The 20231-nt window shown below is 38.8% G+C and overlaps 1 protein-coding gene across 5 annotated transcripts in view; it reads left to right on the forward strand.

The window, feature by feature from the left end:
* Positions 1-19610, forward strand: part of MTMR2 (myotubularin related protein 2) — a 132532-nt gene extending 112922 nt beyond the window's left edge. For 3 of the 5 annotated variants that reach the window (XM_036257923.1, XM_036257924.1, XM_036257921.1), the window contains 6 exons: positions 5495-5680; positions 9352-9558; positions 14445-14537; positions 17736-17849; positions 18253-18429; positions 19012-19610. In XM_036257923.1, the coding sequence (XP_036113816.1) occupies positions 5495-5680; positions 9352-9558; positions 14445-14537; positions 17736-17849; positions 18253-18429; positions 19012-19173 (939 nt within the window). In that variant the 3' untranslated portion in view covers positions 19174-19610. The remainder of the gene's footprint in view (positions 1-5494; positions 5681-9351; positions 9559-14444; positions 14538-17735; positions 17850-18252; positions 18430-19011) is intronic. The other 2 variants (XM_036257920.1, XM_036257922.1) reach the window with 2 other exon arrangements.
* Positions 19611-20231: the final 621 nt, after the last annotated feature.

Raw genomic sequence — 20231 nt, forward strand, 5'->3', positions numbered from 1 at the left:
CTATTAGTTGAACTCTTTCTTAAAAGAAACACTCTCTATTATCTACGTCTTAGATGTCACATAAGAAAGCCAGAATAAATGCTTGATTTTCATTTTAGTTACCAGTTTTTCCAGTAATTTACTTCCTATTATTCCATGAAGGTGACTAATTTTTTTAAGTATCATTATGAATGCATGTAGTTAAACTTATTCAACAATTTTAATTCATTGCAGGTAATATTTTTTTGGAGTTAAAATTTTCCTTCCCAGGAGTGCTTTTCAAATTACCTCTTGAGTTCTTTTGACATAACTGTAGCAGTCTTTGCTATCTGGTATGACAAGATAAACTCATGAGGATATCTTGCACCAGACTTGGCATAGTCGCTTCTCCAAGAAGTTCTGGTTTGTGTTAGTAGAGAATGGAATTTCAAACCATAGTCTGGGTGTTAAGGATACTAATCTGCTTTTGCGTTGGTCCTACGTCTAGGTCTTTACAGGGGATAGAGCTAGGAAATATTTATAAATATTTTAAAGATAAAGGAACTCGCGAGTTCATACTTGTGCTTGCAATTTAAATTCACTGCTAAAGACTTTTTAACATAACTTCATCTGAGTTATGTATCTCCTTTTCTCCCACACCAGGAATCCTGGTTCTCAAGGACATGGGATGATAACATTAGTATGTTCTGTAATTACCTATTTGCTTTATGCCACCAGAGCCTCAGAGTAACAGTATTAAATATACTACCATCACCAGTACAATTACTGAAAAGTTATTATTTTCTTGCATTTGCTCTCGCCATTCTCCCTATTTTTGTATTTACATTGTCAGAGCATATACGCATATAATATCCTTTGCATAGTCTCCCTTTTGTATAAATACTCTCTCTTTACCTCTGACTTCTACAAGTAGCTATATATTTTGTGCTCACACAAATTCTTACAGGTTTCTTTTTCGTCTCTCTTACGTTCTCTTATAAATATTTCAGCAAGGGCTCATGGGAACAGTATTCTGAGTATGTGCATGATGGTAGCAACTTTATGTTCACTATACAGGGTGGGGCAAAAGTAGGTTTACAGTTTTTATTCTTAAAATATTATTTATTATTGTATTTTCCATACGAACTGTAAACCTACTTTTGCTCCACCTGTATTTGAAAGTCAGTTTTTTTTTAATCCTCACCCGAGGATATTTTTCCATTTATCTTTAGACAGATTAGGAGAGAAGGGGGGGGAGGGGCGGACATCGATGCGAGAGAGAGAGAGAGAGAGAGAGACTCGTCGACTGGTTGCTTCCTGCACAACCCCGACCACGACTGGAGATGAACTGCAACCAAGGTATGTGCCCCTGGCTGGAATCGAACCTGGGTCTCATTGATCTGACGGCTGACACACTAATTGCTGAGCCAAACTGGCCAGGGCTTGAAAGTCAGTTTTGCTGGGCATAAAGCCCTTGGCTTACATCTGATTTTCTTGAGTGTCTTAAATATGTTGCTTATTTTCTTTTGGCATAAAATTTCAAAGTCTGATGATAAGCTAAATTTATTTTCCATATAAGTCACTGATTTTGGATGTCCAAAAAATTTTGTTTTGTTTTTTTAATTGTTATTTTGCCAGAATGTATCCTTATTCTGGGTCTGTATTCCCAGGTAAGCATTTATGTTATTTTAATTTGTAATGTCCAGTTTAAAAAAACCAAAATTCATGTCCTGGCCGGTTTGGCTCAGTAGTGTTGGCCCATGGACCAGTGAGTTGTGGGTTGGTTTCTGGTCAAGGGCACATACCTCAGTTGCGATTTGTCCTTGGTCCTGGTCGGGTTGTGCAGGAGGCAACCAGTTGATGTGTCTCTCTTGCATCCATGTTTCTCTCTCTCTTTCCCTCCCCCTCCCTTCCTCCCACTCTATCTGATGATAAACAGAATATATCCTCGGGTGAGGATTAAAAAAAAATTCATGAACACTCCCTTTAACTGTCGTTCTTAGTAGTTTTTCTGTTCCCTTGTTTCAGCTTTCTTCTTCAGGACTCCTGTTATTCCTGTGTTTGCTCTTTGTCTTCATCATTTGTCACGTTCTCTTGGATCCTTTTTATGTCTTTCTAATCTTGTTTTGGTTTTAAATATTTGCCTTTCACTGTTTCTTTTGTATTTATTTGTTCTGTGTTCCTTCTGATTTCATCTTCACTTCTGATTATTTTTTCTCTTATTTTTAATTTGTTTTCAACTTTTATCCCTTCATTTTTGAGTTTTTCTAATTCTAATTTTTTCTTTTTTTTCATGCCTGGTATTATTTATAATGTCTCTAGCTTACTTAAAAAGAGAAGATTTCAGTTCTGAGGGGCATTGTCTGGGGATGTTATGAATACTACTCATTCTCTTCTTTAGTATAGCTTACATTGGATTTGACCATGATCCTCTTCAGTTTCTCATTTTTAGGTGAAATTTGTTTTTCTTAACTTTGAAAAGGATGCAGTGTTTAGTTTAAAGGCATGGCTCAAAAGTGAGGGGCACGGCCCTGGCCGGTTTAGCTCAGCAGGTAGAGCGTTGGCCTGTGGTCCAGAGAGACCCGGGTTCGGTTCCCGCTAAGGGCATGTACTTTGGTTGCAGTTTGTCCCCGGCTGTGGTTGGGCCGTGCAGGTGGCAGCCACTTGATGTGTCCCTTTCACGTCGATGTTTCTCTCTCTCCCTCCTACTCTATCTGAATAAAAAAATGGAAAAATGTCCTCGGGTGAGGATTAAAAAAAAAGTTAGGGGCACGCACAAGTTAAAAGAGCAGCTGCCTCTTACTGTTTTCATGTAACACTAACGATGTAAGGACGGACTTTCTCAGGTTTCCTGGCTCTATCCTGTATCTCTCACCCTGCACCCACACCCACACCTGTACTCCCCCTAACGTTCCCCCTTCCACTTCCCTCCCCATTTTTAAATTTGAAATGTCTCTTCCTTTGTCCTTTCATTCAGACCTTCCCTTCCTTTGTCACTGTTGCTTGCCTCTGTTGTGCTCAATTTTGATTATGTGATTAGCAGAGGGATCTCTGGCTAGTCGGTCAGAAGAGTTTCTGTGGGTGAGACTGCTTTGACCCCTTTATTTCCACTGTAGACCCTTTAGGCTCATCAGCTGTTACTATATAAATAAAGCATCCTACTTTGCGGAAATTCATTTATCTCAGTAGAGTCAGGAAGTGATTAACCACCATAAACGAGGGCTGACTGTATAATAGACCCTTTCTGGTTTCAGCCGTAGTTCTTAGACCCTTCTGTTGCACTTTCCTGTAGTTATGCAAGAAGAAAGCCAACACCAGGAAGCAGAACAAACACTGGTTCTCCTGTTCTGCTGTCCTTCTATGTCCATTACAGTTTTCCTCAGCATCCATGGGGTTTGGTTCCAGGAAGGACCCCACCCTCCACCTCCATCCTGAAGAAACCAAAATTCGCTGATGCTCAAGTGCCTTATATGAAATGGTATAGAATTTGCATATAACCTACACACAGCCTCCTGTGTACTTTAAATTATCTTTGAATTACTTATAATACCTAATACAATGTAAATTATATGTAATGAGCTGTTGTATTGTTTAGAGAATAATGACAATAAAAATTGTCTGTTCATGATCAATACATACACAGCCATTGCAGGCCTAACTACATGGTGCATGTTAGCCACAGTGTAACAGTCTCCCCCATCCCCCCGACTATTTTCAGTTCTGGTTCGTTCAGTCCACAAATGCCAATCCTATGGATGCTGGGGGCTGATTGTCCTTCCTCCTGCTGCTTTCCACACATTTATTGATAGCTTCCAGATCTTGTGGATGTTGGTGGTTTTGTAGTTTGATGGAATGTTTTCTCAAATAGTTCTCTTTTAAATGATTTTTGTATGTTTTTGATTTATCATCTAGTTGCTTTTTTTTTTTTTAACTTTTTTTTTTCTTTATTGATTTTAGAGAGAAAGGAAGGGATAGGGAGACAGAGATAGAAACATCGGTGAGAGAGAACATCTATCGGCCACCTCCTGCATGCCCCTCACTGGGAATCTGGCCCACAACCTGGATATGTGCCCTGACCAGGAATCGAACCAGCGACCTTTTGGTGCATGTGTCGATGTTCAACCACTGAGCCACATCTGCTGGGCTAGTTGCTCTGTCTTTTAAAAATATCAATTTTAGCCTAGCTGGAGTGGCTCAGTCAATTGGTCGAGAGATGTCCAGTGCACCGAAAGTTGCTGGTTTGATTCCTGGTCAGGGCACATACCTGGGTTGCAGGTTTGATCCCCAGTCAGAGCATACAGAAGGCAACTGATGGATGTTTCTCACATCAATGCATGAACTCAGGTGATGATTAAAATAAGATATCAATTTTATTTAAATATAATTACATGCCATAAAATATACTCTTAATGTATGTATTTCAATTTTAATACATTCACAAAGTTGTGCAACATTACTTATTCTGTTCACGAAGTTGCACAACTGCCTGACTCTAGAGCGTTTCATTCTGTGTGTTTGGGGATGGGTTCTGGGTAGGTACCACCATTATCACCTTTCTAGCATTTGCTGGGATAGATTTAAATGGAAAGTCCCTCTGCCCCTGACCTGTTCTTGCTCTCCAGAAGTAATCCTTGTTAACAGGTACCCACTGAAACACTGTTAATTCTGTACCTGTGCCAAACTATTTCACAGACTATCAGTTTCAGAAAGGAAGCTTGAACTTGTTTTTTTGGTAATTTGTTGGTGAGTTTTGTTGATTTTTAAAGATGTTAAGTCATGTGATCACTTGTATATAATTGCAGTGACTGTTGCAGGATTTTTCAAATTTTTTTTTCCCACTAGTGCTCTAAGAAGTGTGATTTTATAACTAACTAGAAGATAGAATTATTTTATTCATAAAATAGAAAAGATTAATTCAGAAAAATGAAGTTCTTCTTTTCAGCCATAGCTTATTTCAAACACCAAATATTTCTCATTCTGTTCTGTAGCTGTAGATTTAAGTCTTTTATACTTATTCTTTTTACTTAAAAATAATTACATGGTTAAAATAAAAGCAAGTTCTTAATCACAGAGTATTTTATAAATATTAAGATTAAAATGAGGGCCAGTGGTCAGCTAGACAGATGTAATTCTTGCACATGGAACTCACTGGCCTGTTGATTTCATTGTTCTGTAAGAAATTGGGTAGGTCTTGAAATACGGTAGGTCTGCAAATGACCTAAATATGAAAAATAGGTACATTTAGTGCTTTAAAATGTTTAAGTGCCTTCACATGTTATCACATTTTTTGTAACAACTACATAAGGAAATCAGGGTGAGAGTGTATATTCCTGTTTTATAAAGAACATTTATGGTAGAGAGTAGTGGTGTCAAGTTGCCCCGCACTGTCCCTATTTTCCCATGAGGTGTCCTGTTCATCAGTAATACGTATCATCTTTCATGCTGTTGGATAGTTTATGGCACTTTTTCATGGATATCAACATATAATGGATGCGCATTCGTTTTTGATTTTCTGTGGTGTGTGCTTTTTTTCTAGGCAAAGGGTGGAGGTTATGAAAGTGAAGATGCCTATCAAAATGCAGAGCTAGTTTTTTTAGATATTCACAATATTCATGTTATGAGAGAATCGTTGCGAAAACTTAAAGAGATTGTGTACCCAAACATCGAGGAGACCCACTGGTTGTCTAACTTGGAATCGACTCACTGGCTAGAACATATTAAGGTGGGTTATTTCCTTATACTGCCATAGAAAGGGTATTAAACAAGGTCTTTCTCTGCCCCTCTGTCTACATTGGCTCTGGCAGCTGAAATCAAGGTGGAGGTACATTCCCTGGCCGGTTTGGCTCAGCGGTTGAAGTGTCGGCCTGCGGACCAGAGAGTCCCGGGTTCGGTTTCCGCTAGGGGCATGTACCAAAAAAAAAAAAAAAGATGGAGGTACCTTTCCAGAAAGTGAAAAATTGGTACCTACTTTGATAATTATTAGGACTACTTCTAAGTTTTGGTGCTTGAATTAAATAGTTTCCTATATTGTGCTTCTGGGTCTGTTGAACTTCTTTCTTTCCCATCCTGTCTGAATTCTACCCATCCTTCAGATCCCAGTTCATATTTGATTTATTCCATGAAGTCTTACCAGATTGCATCCATTTACATTTTCTCTGAAATTTTCACTCTTTTTCTTTCCATTTAATCAGGTAAATTAAATTTAATCATTTAATTACTTTTATGTGTCAACCAGTGTATATTGTTAGTTCAGTGGAGGTCAGGGCTGGATAAATCGAATCATATTTCTTTTTTCCCCTCATGAGCTAGGGCAGCACTGTCTGTGAATAACAGGCACCCAGTAAATACTGATTGCATGACTTGTGAAGTAGAAACATCATTCTTGGCAGGGAGGTGAGGTGAAGCAGTTGAGTGAAGAGCACCATTTGAATGCTAGATGAATTGGAGATTGCTGTGTGAATGCTGATTTGCCTAACATGGTAATATAATGTTTGAAACACCAAATGTTATTTTATTTAATCAGTTATATATATCTCCAGATATGGTAACATAGCTTACCAAAATATAGACTTCTATAGCCTCATATATTATTGAATTGTGAAATAAAGGGCAATGGGATTTTTCATGTTAAGAAGGAGCAGACTTACTATACTCACATCAAAACCCCTAAAATTGAGACAAAATTGAAGAGAAGGCCAGCTTGATCTAATGAAAATTACAGACTATTTTAAGTAGTGTTTCTCTTCTAGAAGCTTAGAAGCATGAATGTAGCAAAGTGTAAACACTTCTCAGAGAGTATGTTCATGTGGCCCATCTCTTCATAAGTCCTGATTTGGAACTAACATAAATCGTCTTTCACTTATGTAAATTCCGGGTCATTTCACTAGCAGGTACAACATTCTCTACAAAAACCTGGCTGTACCAGAAACAAGTTGCCTTAGAGGCACGAGAGGTACAGTTGTGCCTGGTCTGCCTTCTCCTTTCCCAGTCCTCATACTGCAAGACTTACCCAGTCACTCTCTTCAGATCCTTGCTGAAGTCACCTTTCCCATCCACTCCGTGCAGAGTAACAGCTCTACCGGAACCCCCGCCTGTGTACCCCCGCCTGTGTGGTGCTTTCTCGCTCGCTGCCCTCTGACACACTATGTATTTATTTCCTTACTGATTTGCACCGGCCAGAATGCAAACCTCGTTAAGCCAGCACTTTGTTCCGTTCGCTGCTTTCTTTCTCTCCAGCGCCTAGAGCAGCCCTGCTGCACAGTAAGGAACTCCATACATGTTTATTTTATAAATGAATGCATGAATTAAATGACCACTTTGGATAACTCTTCCTGGTCAGTCTTAACTTTCCTACTGTTCTAATCCTTTGGGTCAGTGATTTGTAAGTTTGGATATGCATTTGAATTACTGGTGGAAGTTATTTAAAATAGTTAGGACTAGTGGAGATGGAAACCCAAGCACTTTAGTGAGTAAAAATACCCCACAGATAGGACTCTGAGGCAGACTGGATTGAGATCGCTGCAGAGCCCCATTTCCAGAATATGCTGACAGTTATGATCAAAGGGCAGCTATCATGAGATCCTCTAACCTAGCTAGTAAATCTAATTTCTTTTATTCTGATCTGTGTGTGTGGGACCATGCTGTTCTTTAAGTGTGATCTGGTCCCCGAAGAGAAGATAGCACTAGATTGTTCATTTTAAAGGCTGTTGTCCTCGCCCTAGCCGGTTCGGCTCAGCGGTTAGAGTGTTGGCCCGTGGACCAGAGTGTCCCGGGTTCAGTTCCCACTAAGGGCACGTACCTTGGTTGCAGTTTGACCCCAGCCTCAGTTGGGGTCGTGTGGGTGGCAGCCAGTTGATGTTTTTCTCTCTCTCTCCCTCCCGCTCTATCTGAAGATAAATGCAAAAATGGTCCTCGGCTGAGGATAAATAAATAAATAAGGGAAGTTATCCTCCTGTGTTTTTTGTGTTTTTTTGTTGTTGTTGTTGTTACATATAATTTTTTTTAAAAATCCTCACCCAAGGATAATTTTCTACTTATCTTCAGATAGAGTGGGAAGGAGAGAAAGGGAGAGAGCGAGAAACAGCAACGTGGGAGAGACACATAAGACGGGTTGCCTCCCGCATGACCCCAACCAGGGCTGGGAACGAACCGCAACCGAGGTACGTGCCCTTGGCCGGAATCGAACCCACGACTTGGTGACGCTCTACCACTGAAACAAACTGGCCAGAGCCATCTAATTTTGTCTAGTTTTAACTCAAGATCAACTTCAGAAAAGGTAAATTATTTTGTGAAGAGTCTCTGCATATTTAAAAAGTAACTACAATTATTTAAAATACCAGTTAAGTTGACATAATAATGTATTGATCTGGTGAGAATTTCATTCAGACTGATCAAAGAAGTAGCTTGCTCTACCGTTTTATGCCTTACTTTCTGTTTGCTATGTGATATATACAACAGTAGAATACATGCCATTGTATATAGATACTCGAGTGGAAGCTCTTGAATATTTTAAAATATCAATTTTATTGATTTCATGCATATTTTAATTTGATTAAGCAAACATTGTTATAAGTAACAGGTAAGACTTCAGTTGGGATATTTTTATTTAAATGGATGATGTTTGGAATATTTGAAGATTCTTAGAAACAGATCTTTTTAGAACTTAGATCTTTTTCTCTCTCATATTGTTGATTTGGTTAGAACTCAAAGCACCTTTCATTTGGATATTTCATTGTGCAGATTAATAGGAGTCTGCATTTATGAGATTTTTCTAGTTTTAAAAGCAAAACTTATAGCCTGGCTGGTGTAGCTCAGTGGTTGAGTGTTGACCCATGCACCAAGAGGTCACTGGTTCAGTTCCTGGTTGGGGCACATGCCCAAATTGTGGGCCAGGTCCCCAGTGGGGGGCATGCACAAGGCAGCCAGTTGATGTTCTCCATCATCCACGTTTCTTTCTCTCTCTGGAATCAAGAAAGAAAAAAATAATAGTCTGGCCGGTGTGGCCCAGTGGTTGAGCATTGACTCATGCTCTAAGAGGTTGCCAGTTGGATTCCCGGTCAGGGCACATGCCCAGGTTGTGGGCTCAATATGCAGCGGGGGGCATGCAGGAGGCGGCCAATCTATGTTCTCTCTCATCAGTATTTCTCTCTCTCTCTCCCTCTCCTTTCCTCTCTCTCTAAAATCAATAAAGGAAAAAAAATGTGTTTAAAAAAAGTAATAGTAAAAGCAAAACTTATATACCTTTTATCCTTAAAAAATTATTTTTAGGAAGGGACTGATGATTTCCCCCTATATGTTATCGAGATAGTCATCCTTAGCAAAACTCTATTAATAAATTTTGAAGAAGGAAGCATTTACTTAAACATTTTTTATTTAAAATAATCTGCTTTGCAGCTTATTCTTGCTGGAGCCCTTAGGATTGCTGACAGAGTCGAGTCAGGAAAGACGTCTGTGGTGGTGCACTGCAGTGATGGTTGGGACCGCACCGCTCAGCTGACGTCCCTCGCCATGCTCATGTTGGACGGCTACTATCGAACCATCCGAGGGTTTGAAGTGCTTGTGGAGAAAGAATGGCTAAGCTTTGGACATCGATTTCAGCTTGTGAGTAAAGAACCTTAACTTGATGTATCACATGCATCTCACATCAGGTGTGTGAAAATAATGCTTTCTGTTCATTAGATACTCATCTAAAATTGATCGCTAATTCTAGAGGGGCAAACTTCTCAGGAGAAATTTTTTTATTTGGAAAGCATTAGGATGTCCTATCTGGGCTCTGCAGTCGGGAGCCAGGGCTGGCTGTTTGTCAGGTGCCTGCCCCAGGCTCTTCTGTGATCTCTACCAGGAAACATGGGACCAAAAGAAAAAAAAATGTAACTCAGAATTGGGAATAAAACTACTTTTCTCTTATCCTTCTTAAGCTACTAACAGTGTAATTACCATGTGTATGTTAAGTGTTGCAGCCCTGGCCAAGTAGCTCAGTTGGTTATGGTTAGAGCATCATCCTGATACAGGGTTGTTAACCTGGTCAGGACACGTACAAGAAGCAACCAGTGATTGCATAAATAAGTGGAACAGCAAATCAATGTTTCTCTCTCTTTTCCTGTCTCTTTCTAAAAATCAGTAAATAATTTTTTTAAAAAAAGTGTTGGAGTTAGTTTTATAGAAATCACAAGTTCTTGCCCTGGCTGGTTTGGCTCAGCAGTTAGTGTCGGCCGGCGGTCCAGAGAGATCCGGGTTCGGTTCCCGCTAAGGGCGCGTACCTCGGTTGCAGTTTGTCCCCGGCCCTGGTTGGGTTGTGTGGGTGGCAGCCACTCGATGTGTCCCTTTCACGTTGATGTTTCTCTCTCTCTCTCTCTCTCTTCCTCTGTCTCCCTCCCACTCTATCTGAACAAAAAATGAAAAAATGTCCTCGGATGAGGATAAAAAAAAAGAAACCACAAATTCTTGTGCCCTCTATATGTTTCAAAATTTATGTTGTTATCGTTGATATCAAATTTAAGAGTCAGAAGAAAGAGTCCAGGCAACAGTTGTTGAATGTCTTCTGTGTGTCCCCACAATGATTTCCTTCCTTCATTAACACTGCTAGAAGCAAGCAGCGGTCTCTTACTGAGGCTCTGCAGTCCCTCTTCAAAGTCTGCCTATTAGAAACTTCCTTTTCATAGTGAACTCACATTTGCTTCCCATTTTTTCTACATTCCCCTTTGGAGAACAAATATAACTACTTATCTATATAAGACAGCCCTTCAAATATTAGAAAGTAGCTGTCAGCTCATGTCATTTATAGTCCTCAGTTTTTCTGGCTAGCCCTCCATTTTCTTGTCCTTTTTATCCTAAACTCCGCACCATCCCAGTTGTCCTTGGGACTTTGGAGATGGCTTCTCTACAAGTGGGCAGCCAGAACTAATCAGTTTCTACATTAGAGGGATGGGTTACTATGTTCCTTTCAAAGGCACTGTGCTTTCACATTTGCTTTTTGTTACATCATACTTTGGATTCATGTAGCTCTTAATCAAATAAACATTCAAGTGGTTTTTAGCTGTGTTTTTGCTAAACACTAAATTTGGAATCAAAAACTTGGTTCTTATGTATTGCCTGTCTCTGTTAGCTGTAGTCACAGAATTTTGAGAGTGAGGAGGAGTAATGTTTTCCCAGGAAGGAGCAGCATAGTGAGCAGACGTCTAGATCGGGTTGAGTGTGGCAAGAGGAGCAATGAGGCAGGTCGGGTGTAGAGAATCTTGGAGCGGGGAGGAAGTTAGCGTGTTAGAGGCCTTGCAACCTCTGAGCGTCTGATTGGTGGCATTTTCCTAGATTAGCTGAAAGGCTTTCTGAAAGATGTTTGCCTAGATGCTGTCTCTGATGTTAACCTTTAGTACCCAGTAAGTGCCAGGGTGTATGAGCAGTGTATAAATGACTTGGGAGAAACAGATACTTAAAGGTCATCAGCTGTGGAACTTGAACTGTTAAGTAGAGTTGGGCATCTGGAGCATCCATTCAAGTGGGTCACGTTTTTCAATTCTCTATAAAATGCATTTATTATGAGAAGACCATTAAAAAAAAATACAGAAAACCTCTTACTTCAAAGAATTAAGTTTTAGTCAGCCAAAGCTGCACAAGTTCATACAAATGTGACCAGAATCTAAACCATTTCAGACTGTTGGAAATTTCCATGGATTCCTAAATTGTTAACTGTGGTTACCTGCTCCGTGTTTCCCCCTAGTTGTTACGTGAAAGCAGAATCTGGCAAATAAAGGACATGTGGTCAGGACGGCAGGCTCACACATGGTCAACACAGGGTGATGGTTCTCAGACTTGTTCATTTCAGGACCTCTTCCATTCTCCAGTTCTTGATGACCCCTGAGAACTGTTTACACGGTTTATATGTCAACATTTATCATGGTTTATATATCAACATTTACCGTATTAGAAGTTAAATTTTTAAATTTTAAAAATACTTATTAAAGTAATAATAAATATACTTTGTCTTAGTCCATCTGGGCTATTATGACTACCGGAGACTGGGTGGCTTATAAACAGCAGACTGACTTCTCACAGTTTTGAAGACTGAAAGTCCGAGATCAGGGTGCCGGCATGGGTGGGTCCTGGTGAGGACCTTTTTTCGGGTGGAGACTGTCAACTTCTCACTGTGTCATGGAGGAGGGGGGCTAGGGAGCTCTGTGTGGTCTTTCTGATACCAGCACTAAGCCCATTCATGAGAGTTCCACCTGACGACCCCTCTTCTTAATACCATCATATTAGTTCAACATGTGAATTTCAGGGAACACAGATATTCAGACGATAGTACTATTATATAATAACATAAATAACATTTTAAAGAAAACTATATTTTTTTTGAAAAATGTATTTTTAAAAAAAGTTTTCATGAGAAGAATGGCATTGTTCTATATTTTGGGGGGCAAATTTTTAAAATGTCTGGCTTAATAGAAGATAGCTAAATTACATTTCTTCTTTTCATTCAGTCTGCTGCAATATTTTCTGCTGGTTGAAGTATATGAGGAAAGCCTGACCACACACAGACATATAGTTTGAAAAGTAAAGAGTATTTTAACAGCTTTCTCAGGGAACTGTTGGTATACTTCTTTGTTATTATGCCAAAACTTAAATGGTAGTTTCTTAAAGGTTAATTGTAATGTGGAATCCAAAACTAAATCAGTGAGGTTTTTCTTATTTGTTCCATTAAATTCCATTGGTCTGTCTTGCACTTTGAATAGATCTTGTACCCACGCAGGACTTTATAACATCACGTATTAGCTATTTGGAAAATAGTTGCTTACTGAGCTACGTATATACCCTCTTCCATTGTTAATGCATTTCTTAATATAATTCAATAAAACCACAGTTGTTAATACCACCACTGATTTTATCAGAAAAGTCTTTAAATATTATCAAACTCATGTGGCAGGAAAAAGTTTTCCCAAAATCTGTAATTTTTACTCAGAAGCTTGAATTTTATCATTGGCAACAAATACTGTCCATTGTTTTCCTTGAAGTGACACGGTCACTGTACATTTTCAGAAAGTCTGCAAGTCTTAGTAACCACAGTTCACATACCAGTTTTTCTTTAAGTCAAAATGAAGGTCCACGAAAAAGGGCCACTGCCACCATCCTACTGAAGTTTGCAGCAGAAGCACATCATGTACATTTCCATTCTGTTACAGCTGTACTCACGGGGCAGTATTTAATGCAGGTAATAATTTTTACTGCTTCATCAAGGAATCTGGCTTGAAAGCTTGTTTTGTCCCCTTTCATTTAACTGTGAGTGTGTAGCAGGATAGAATACCACCACAGTTTGACTCCACTGCCTTGCCAATTCCTCCTAAGGTACCAAAAATTGTATCCTTCATCACTTGTGCACCATTCATGCTGATGACAGTGATTTGAAAAAGGCAAATAACGTTTTAGTATTATGAAATTAGTTTTGACCTCAGTCCCCACCTACCCCCACCAGGCTGCCCCCACCCAAGAAGTCTGTGGACCATATATATATATTTTTAATCCTCACCTGAGGACATTTTTCCATTTTTTGTTCAGGTAGAGTGGGAGGGAGAGAGAGGAACAGAGAGAGAGAGAGGGAAACATCGATGTGCAAGGGACACATCGAGTGGCTGCCACCCGCACGACCAACCAGGGCCGGGGACAAACTGCAACCGAGGTACGTGCCCTTAGCGGGAACTGAACCTGGGTCTCTCAGGACCGCAGGCTGATGCTCTAACCACTGAGCCAAAATGGCCAGGGCTATGGACCATAATTTTATGGTCAGTGGCTTTAGAATAGAGTTGGGGGCCTGTTTCAGACATCTGGGGCAAAGGTCCTCAGAAGAGGAAGAAAACTGAGAAACACTGGGTGAGTATATGCTTGGAGGGCAGAAGTCAAGCATTTTTTAAAAGGTTTATGAAGGTTTGTACTAATGTGATTCTTCTTGATAAAGGCAGACTGAAGCTAAGATTCAGCAAGGTCCCCTTCATGCACTGGCCAAGGGGTTAAAGGTTACTTCCTGAGGCTGTTGTTGAAGAACATAATATTCAGGGGAAGATTAGATCTCCAGGACAAAAATCTGGGCTCTGGGTTCTGCTGCTCCAGTCTTCCATTATTAAGCTTTTAAGTAAGGATCTGGGTTTCATTTATTAAACAAAATTGTAATTCCTGTTACAGGCATCTCATGTTAAATAAACTGGCAGTTTGCACATCAAAATGTGTGTGTGTTTTTTTCTCCTTTTTATGAATTTATTGGGGTGATACTGTTTAACAAAATTATAGAAGTTTCAGGTACACACTTCTGTATACAACAAAATGCTAATAGACATTTCATAGGTAGGGTGATTGCTACTTTGCTGTGCTCTTTTTAAAATATTTTCTGAGTTTTTAAAAATATTGAGGAAATAGTATTTTTATTGGAAAATAAAATGATTTACATTAAAAAATTAAAAATCTTACAAAGTTCATATATTATTTCACTATCTTTGCTTTAGAGACTTGGCCATGGAGATAAGAATCATGCAGATGCAGAGAGATCACCAGTTTTTCTTCAGTTTATTGACTGTGTCTGGCAAATGACAAGACAGGTAATACACACATAACTATGTATGTATGTATGTATGTATGTATGTATGTATATATATGTATGTATATACCCATTCTTACATCTCTTTTAAACCATCCAGATTTGGGAGAGTTTGTCACTGATTATCCTATATTTCATGTAAACTGAAAATTCTTGTAAGGTTTCTAGGTAATAGAACTACTACCTAATTATGACATTGTGAATTAAGCTAAAGAATATTTGGGAGTAGTATTAAATACTTGAGAAATTGATTCTATTAGCATTTCAGTGAGTGGCACTGTAATTACCCAGGAGACCTCCTCCTCTGTTTTAGACAAGTAGTGTTAAATAGGGGCTGTCTCTTCACCCAGAAGCTCTGTACTGCTAAGAAAGGTACAGAAATAGGCAAGTAAATGTAATGGAAAAATAGGTTAGATGGGAAATTATGGCAGGGTAGGTCTATAATAGATTGTTTTGTTTTTCTTTTAGGTATGGAGAGGTTATGTTTTTTAGACCTTCTCCAACTTTCTAACAAACTGATGTGAAATTTAGTGTAAATGGATTTAGTTTTTTTGGAAAGATACCAAAGTAGACTGTAAAATACCTGGCTTATTATGGGATCACCCCACTAATGAGGCAAGGGTTTGGTTTCTTAAAAATATTTAACTCTATTCAAGAAAAATCATTTTAAAACCCCAAAGTTGGATACAGCTCATTGGTAGGGCAGTTAGTTATCATCCAAGGGTTTCTATGGGCTCAGACAGCTGGGAGCCTGGTGTGTTTTCAGTCAGACTGCCGCAGGAGTGTAAGGTGGGCCGTTCCTGGCTCGGCTGGGCTTTAAGATCACATTTTAGCTTCAAGAAAATACTCCTTATTTCATTAAAAGAAAGTGGTGATCCTTAGGAGACAAACATTAATTATACTGTATACTGAATAGTTTGAAACAATTTGGGTGGATTATTTTGAAACCTGCTGGGTTAAATTGTGTTGTAGTAGATAGGACTACAGTATTAGGAGGCTGGTATTTTCACAAAAACACTTAAAATATGTATATAATTCAGTTGTGTTCTATACATCAGGCCCTTGTAGGTTGTGGGTAGGGAGATGCTACATACTCATTTTAATGTTTACTACTTCTTGGAGTAGGTTTGAATTTTCCCTTTGGAGTTGCCTTTGAGGTAATATATTAGCTATGCAAATCCTTACCAATCCTTTTTTGGGTTATTTGGCTAAAAATATAGGACCCACTTTTGACTGTTACCATATTCAATTTTTAAACATTTAATGTTTGGCGAAAAAAATTAAATATTTCATATCAAAGGACTAGGAAAGTTGTTTGAAACTGTGGCATTATTGATGCTTCTGTGGACTGCTTTCCAAAGGGACTATCTTGAAGGGGCAACAAAGTGAATATATTAGTTCTGGTATGTTTACTAGGAAAAACAACTAATCACTGTTACCAGTTGTTTGCATATCAGAGTATATAACAAGTATATTTCTTTCACAGTAATTGTGTTAACTTTCTATATGCGATATATCGAAAAGCAGTTTAACTTCAATTCTGAGCTTAAGTTGCTAAAAAATAGAAAATGTTTAATCTTATGTGTCTTAGAATTTAAAATACATTATAGTGATGAGTATTTATTTTAGACATCTAGTTGTTTTTGTGTACAGTTGAATGTTTATTGGAAATCTTCAATTTTACAAAGAATTCAGTGTTTGCAGAGGCTGAAACAGCACACTTGTCAGATGGGAACTATGTTGCAGTTGGCTGGATCCCACCTCTGCTCTGCCCTCATCCTCCTCCCTTTGTTCCTGGATCAGCAGGGGGTGAAGGGCCCTCTGGATTTTAAACTTGTAGGGAGAACAAAATATTCCTCTTCTGCTTAAGGTTTTAAAAGCAATACCAGCAGTCAGTGCTCTACTATTTTAGTTTTGTTGTGAGGAAATGCCCACTGATTGAGCTGTCTTCTCATAACTGAGCTAATAGTCTTGCCAAGAAGATGAAAACCAACCACAGACTCAGCTCTTTTGGGTTCCTGTTTCGTGAGTCCGAGTGCACTCCTAGTTGGCTAATGAGGCTATCTGTAACAGGACAGGAGATGGGATTTACTTAGAAAATAAATGGCATTTGATCACGGTCTCTGTTTTTTTTACACACATACTTGGCTTTTTGTTGGTGGCTTTTTGTTGGCATACGCTTGATCGCCCGTTTCATTCAGCCTCATAGCCACAACATGGAGTTGCCTTTCATTGTTTGAGAAATTTGTCACATTATCCTGCTTATGGTTTCCTAAATTTAGGAAACTTTAAGGTAAAGTTGTTTTTAACCCTGTGCCTTTTGCTTACAGTTCGTGCTATTGTCCTTCATGCCAAGAAAACCTACAATGAATATTTATTTTCCAATTCTGCACTCCAGTATTCATAGAATTGCTTTTCAGAGTCGTATAATTGGTACATAGAAACTTTGGAATAATTTTGAAATATTACATTTACAGGATGGATTAAATTAAACCCTTAACCTTCCTGTGATCTGTAATTCGTCCTTGATAAATTCCCACAAATTGTGTTGTTTGTGTAATATTAAGACATCCAGTAAGCCCGTCCTTAGGTTAAGGAGAAAGTGAAATTTCTTTTTAGTTAGAAAGAGGCTGCCAAAGTACTAGATCACACGACACTCCCGACTCCCGTTCGACTGGATGTTCCTCTACGAAGATGAGCAGGTTGGCTTTTGAATGATCTGCACATCTGCCTTGGACATTTATTTTTGTGCACTGCTGACCTTTTTTGGAGACACTGATGCTATTTTTTGTGTAATTCCTAAAAAGAAAACAATGTTTTTGAAAATTTAAAGAAAAATCTTCCTATGTTGTTTATGGCCATTTTTGGCAGAGAAAGATTAGAGCTGCCAGAATGCCCAGGTCAGAAGTCCTCAGCCTGCAAGTGTAGGGTCAGCAGATGTAGGAGACACAGAACACTGCTAGACCACTGATATTCTTGCTGCGTAAGAAAAGGAGATTTGGGTATATATTCTTAGAAAAGTGGTAAAGTGATTTTTTAACACAAAACCAAGCAGATAATGACATATAATGGCTTAGAAATATATAGGCTTGAATATGTTTAGCCTAATTTTACATATTACAAAGGATCTACTCATATACAAAATGAATATGCTTAAAAACATGTCTTAATGGTTTTGTTTGTGGTGTTTGACTTGCAGTTTCCTACAGCATTTGAATTCAATGAGTATTTTCTCATTACCATTTTGGATCACCTATACAGCTGTTTGTTTGGAACATTCCTTTGTAACAGTGAACAGCAAAGAGGAAAAGAGGTAAACAGGAGCCCCATCCTGGTCTAGTATGTTTTCACTTACATTTGTATCATGTATCAATACTTCATTCCTTTTATGGCTGAACATTCCATTATATAAACTATTTTATCCATTTTTCAGTTGATAAGATCTTGGATTTCTATTTCTGGCTATTATAAGTAATGCTGCTTTGAACATCTGGGTACAAAACTTTGTGTGCGAGTTCCCCTTGGGTATAAACCTAAGAGTGGAAGTGCTGGCATGGTAACTCTAGCTTTTTGAAGAACTGCACTGTTTCCCAATACCCTCTGATTTTAATATAAGTGGGGCTGTCACTAAAGTGTCCAAGTGATCACAATATACTTCCTTATCTAAAGTATAAATAGCTTATGTGATGGAGAATCTTTCTTTTTTCTTCTTACAGAACCTTCCTAAAAGGACTGTGTCACTGTGGTCTTACATAAATAGCCAGCTGGAAGACTTCACTAATCCTCTGTATGGGAGCTACTCCAATCATGTCCTTTATCCAGTAGCCAGCATGCGCCACCTAGAGCTCTGGGTGGGATATTACGTCAGGTGGAATCCAAGAATGAAACCACAGGTATGCTGTACAATGTACAGTGGGCATTTTCATCCATGCAGTTGTATAAATTGTTTGTCCCCTTTACAGCAACTAGCAAAATTATCTGTGCCTATTTAAAACTTTCCCCTTTTCCTGTCAATAGTTATACAATGGTATAGTAGAAAAAAGCACTATACAGGGGTGGGTAATCCGTATACTTGGTTCTTAAGTCTTCCTGACTGCTTGAATGGCTATGGATAAATTACTTCTGTTTTGTCTTTTCTTCCCTCCTCTGTAAAGTGAAGGTATCAGACTAGATAACTTCTAGAGGTCTTGCTTTAATAGGTTAGAGAAATAGCTTTAGAAAAGTTAAAAACCTAACAAAATTCTGGTCCATTTTGAAATATGGAATACTCACTACTTAGAACTATTTAAAAGACTAAAAACCTGAAACTAAATGATAGGAAATCTTGTTTCAGAATACTCTGTGGACTACTTGGGGACACTAGGAAAGCCAGGCTTGGACTCCATGGCTGAAAAAAGACCACATACCAGAATCTGACTTTGGGTTTGTTTAGAATTGCTTAGTTGGAATAATTTTGTGCTGTTTTACTCTTGTAGGAGCCCATTCACAACAGATACAAAGAACTTCTTGCTAAACGGGCAGAGCTTCAGAAAAAAGTAGAGGAGCTACAGAGAGAAATTTCCAACCGATCGACCTCCTCCTCGGAGAGAGCCAGCTCTCCTGCACAGTGCGTCACGCCCGTCCAGACTGTGGTATGAATGGACTCTAGACGGGGCCATCGTCACAGACTCCCGATCACAAATGGCAGCTCTGAGTAGAAAGTCTTCGGAATTTAGAACCCATCTATGAGATAAATTCATTTGCTCTATTTATTTCAGACCTGACTTTAAAACTGTAGCAGTGCAGGTGGCTTAAGTGGAGTAACCCATATATAATGACATGGCTGTAACACTAATCTTATTAAATCACCCAGAAAATATTCAAACGCTTCAATCTTGGATCCACAGTGGGAATAAGTTTCTGGTTTTAAAAGGAAAATGCTATTTTATAATTTTGGTGTCTGAATACAGACCATTTAAAAAATACACCGCTTCAAGGAAGAGAGCTCACTGCAGAGCCGGGAAGGAGCGTCCCGGTTCAAACCAACGCTAATTCATGGCATCACACACACTTTAATCTCATGACAGATCAAATCCGATTCTTTCCCCATCATGGGTTTTTCTTTTTTTGTGGTAAGTGATCTACTTTGATCACCCACATTCTTCATATATGGTAAGGCAGAGTCTCGAGGATGTTATGGTGTCATAGTTGAAAATTACTGTTGTCATTATGTATGTACTTAGGATGTCTTAGCTGTTCAAATGCCTTACAGATGTGCTGGGGGAGGACGGAGAGAAGGGCGTAGCTGTCCAGGATTTCAAAGCGTGCCACATCATTCAGACTAGTTTCCATTTGGCCAGTTACTAGAAACATGAATCGTTTTAAAAACTCATTACCTACCCTACTTTATTTAGGGTTTCTTTTTCTATTTTTTTGGTGTATCTAAACACAGAAGTTAAGTTTTGAGGCAATATTTTAAAGTTTACTAGGATTCTTTTTTTTTTCCTGAAGTCTGTATAAATTGCTTATCACCAGTGAGAAGCATTGTGCTCAAATTTTACATGAAATATTTTACTACTGTCCTTTGCAAATTCTGTAATTCCACTGAATGATTAAGTCTACCAAAGAATTTATTGCATGTGAAAATGTATTAGTCTCAATGCCAGAAAAGGAAATCTGCTTCACTGTTCACCTGCTGCAGTGAGTTCAGTGTTGG

This window comes from Molossus molossus, unplaced genomic scaffold (assembly GCF_014108415.1).
Source record: "Molossus molossus isolate mMolMol1 unplaced genomic scaffold, mMolMol1.p scaffold_m16_p_13, whole genome shotgun sequence".
Taxonomy (NCBI): Eukaryota; Metazoa; Chordata; class Mammalia; order Chiroptera; family Molossidae; genus Molossus; species Molossus molossus.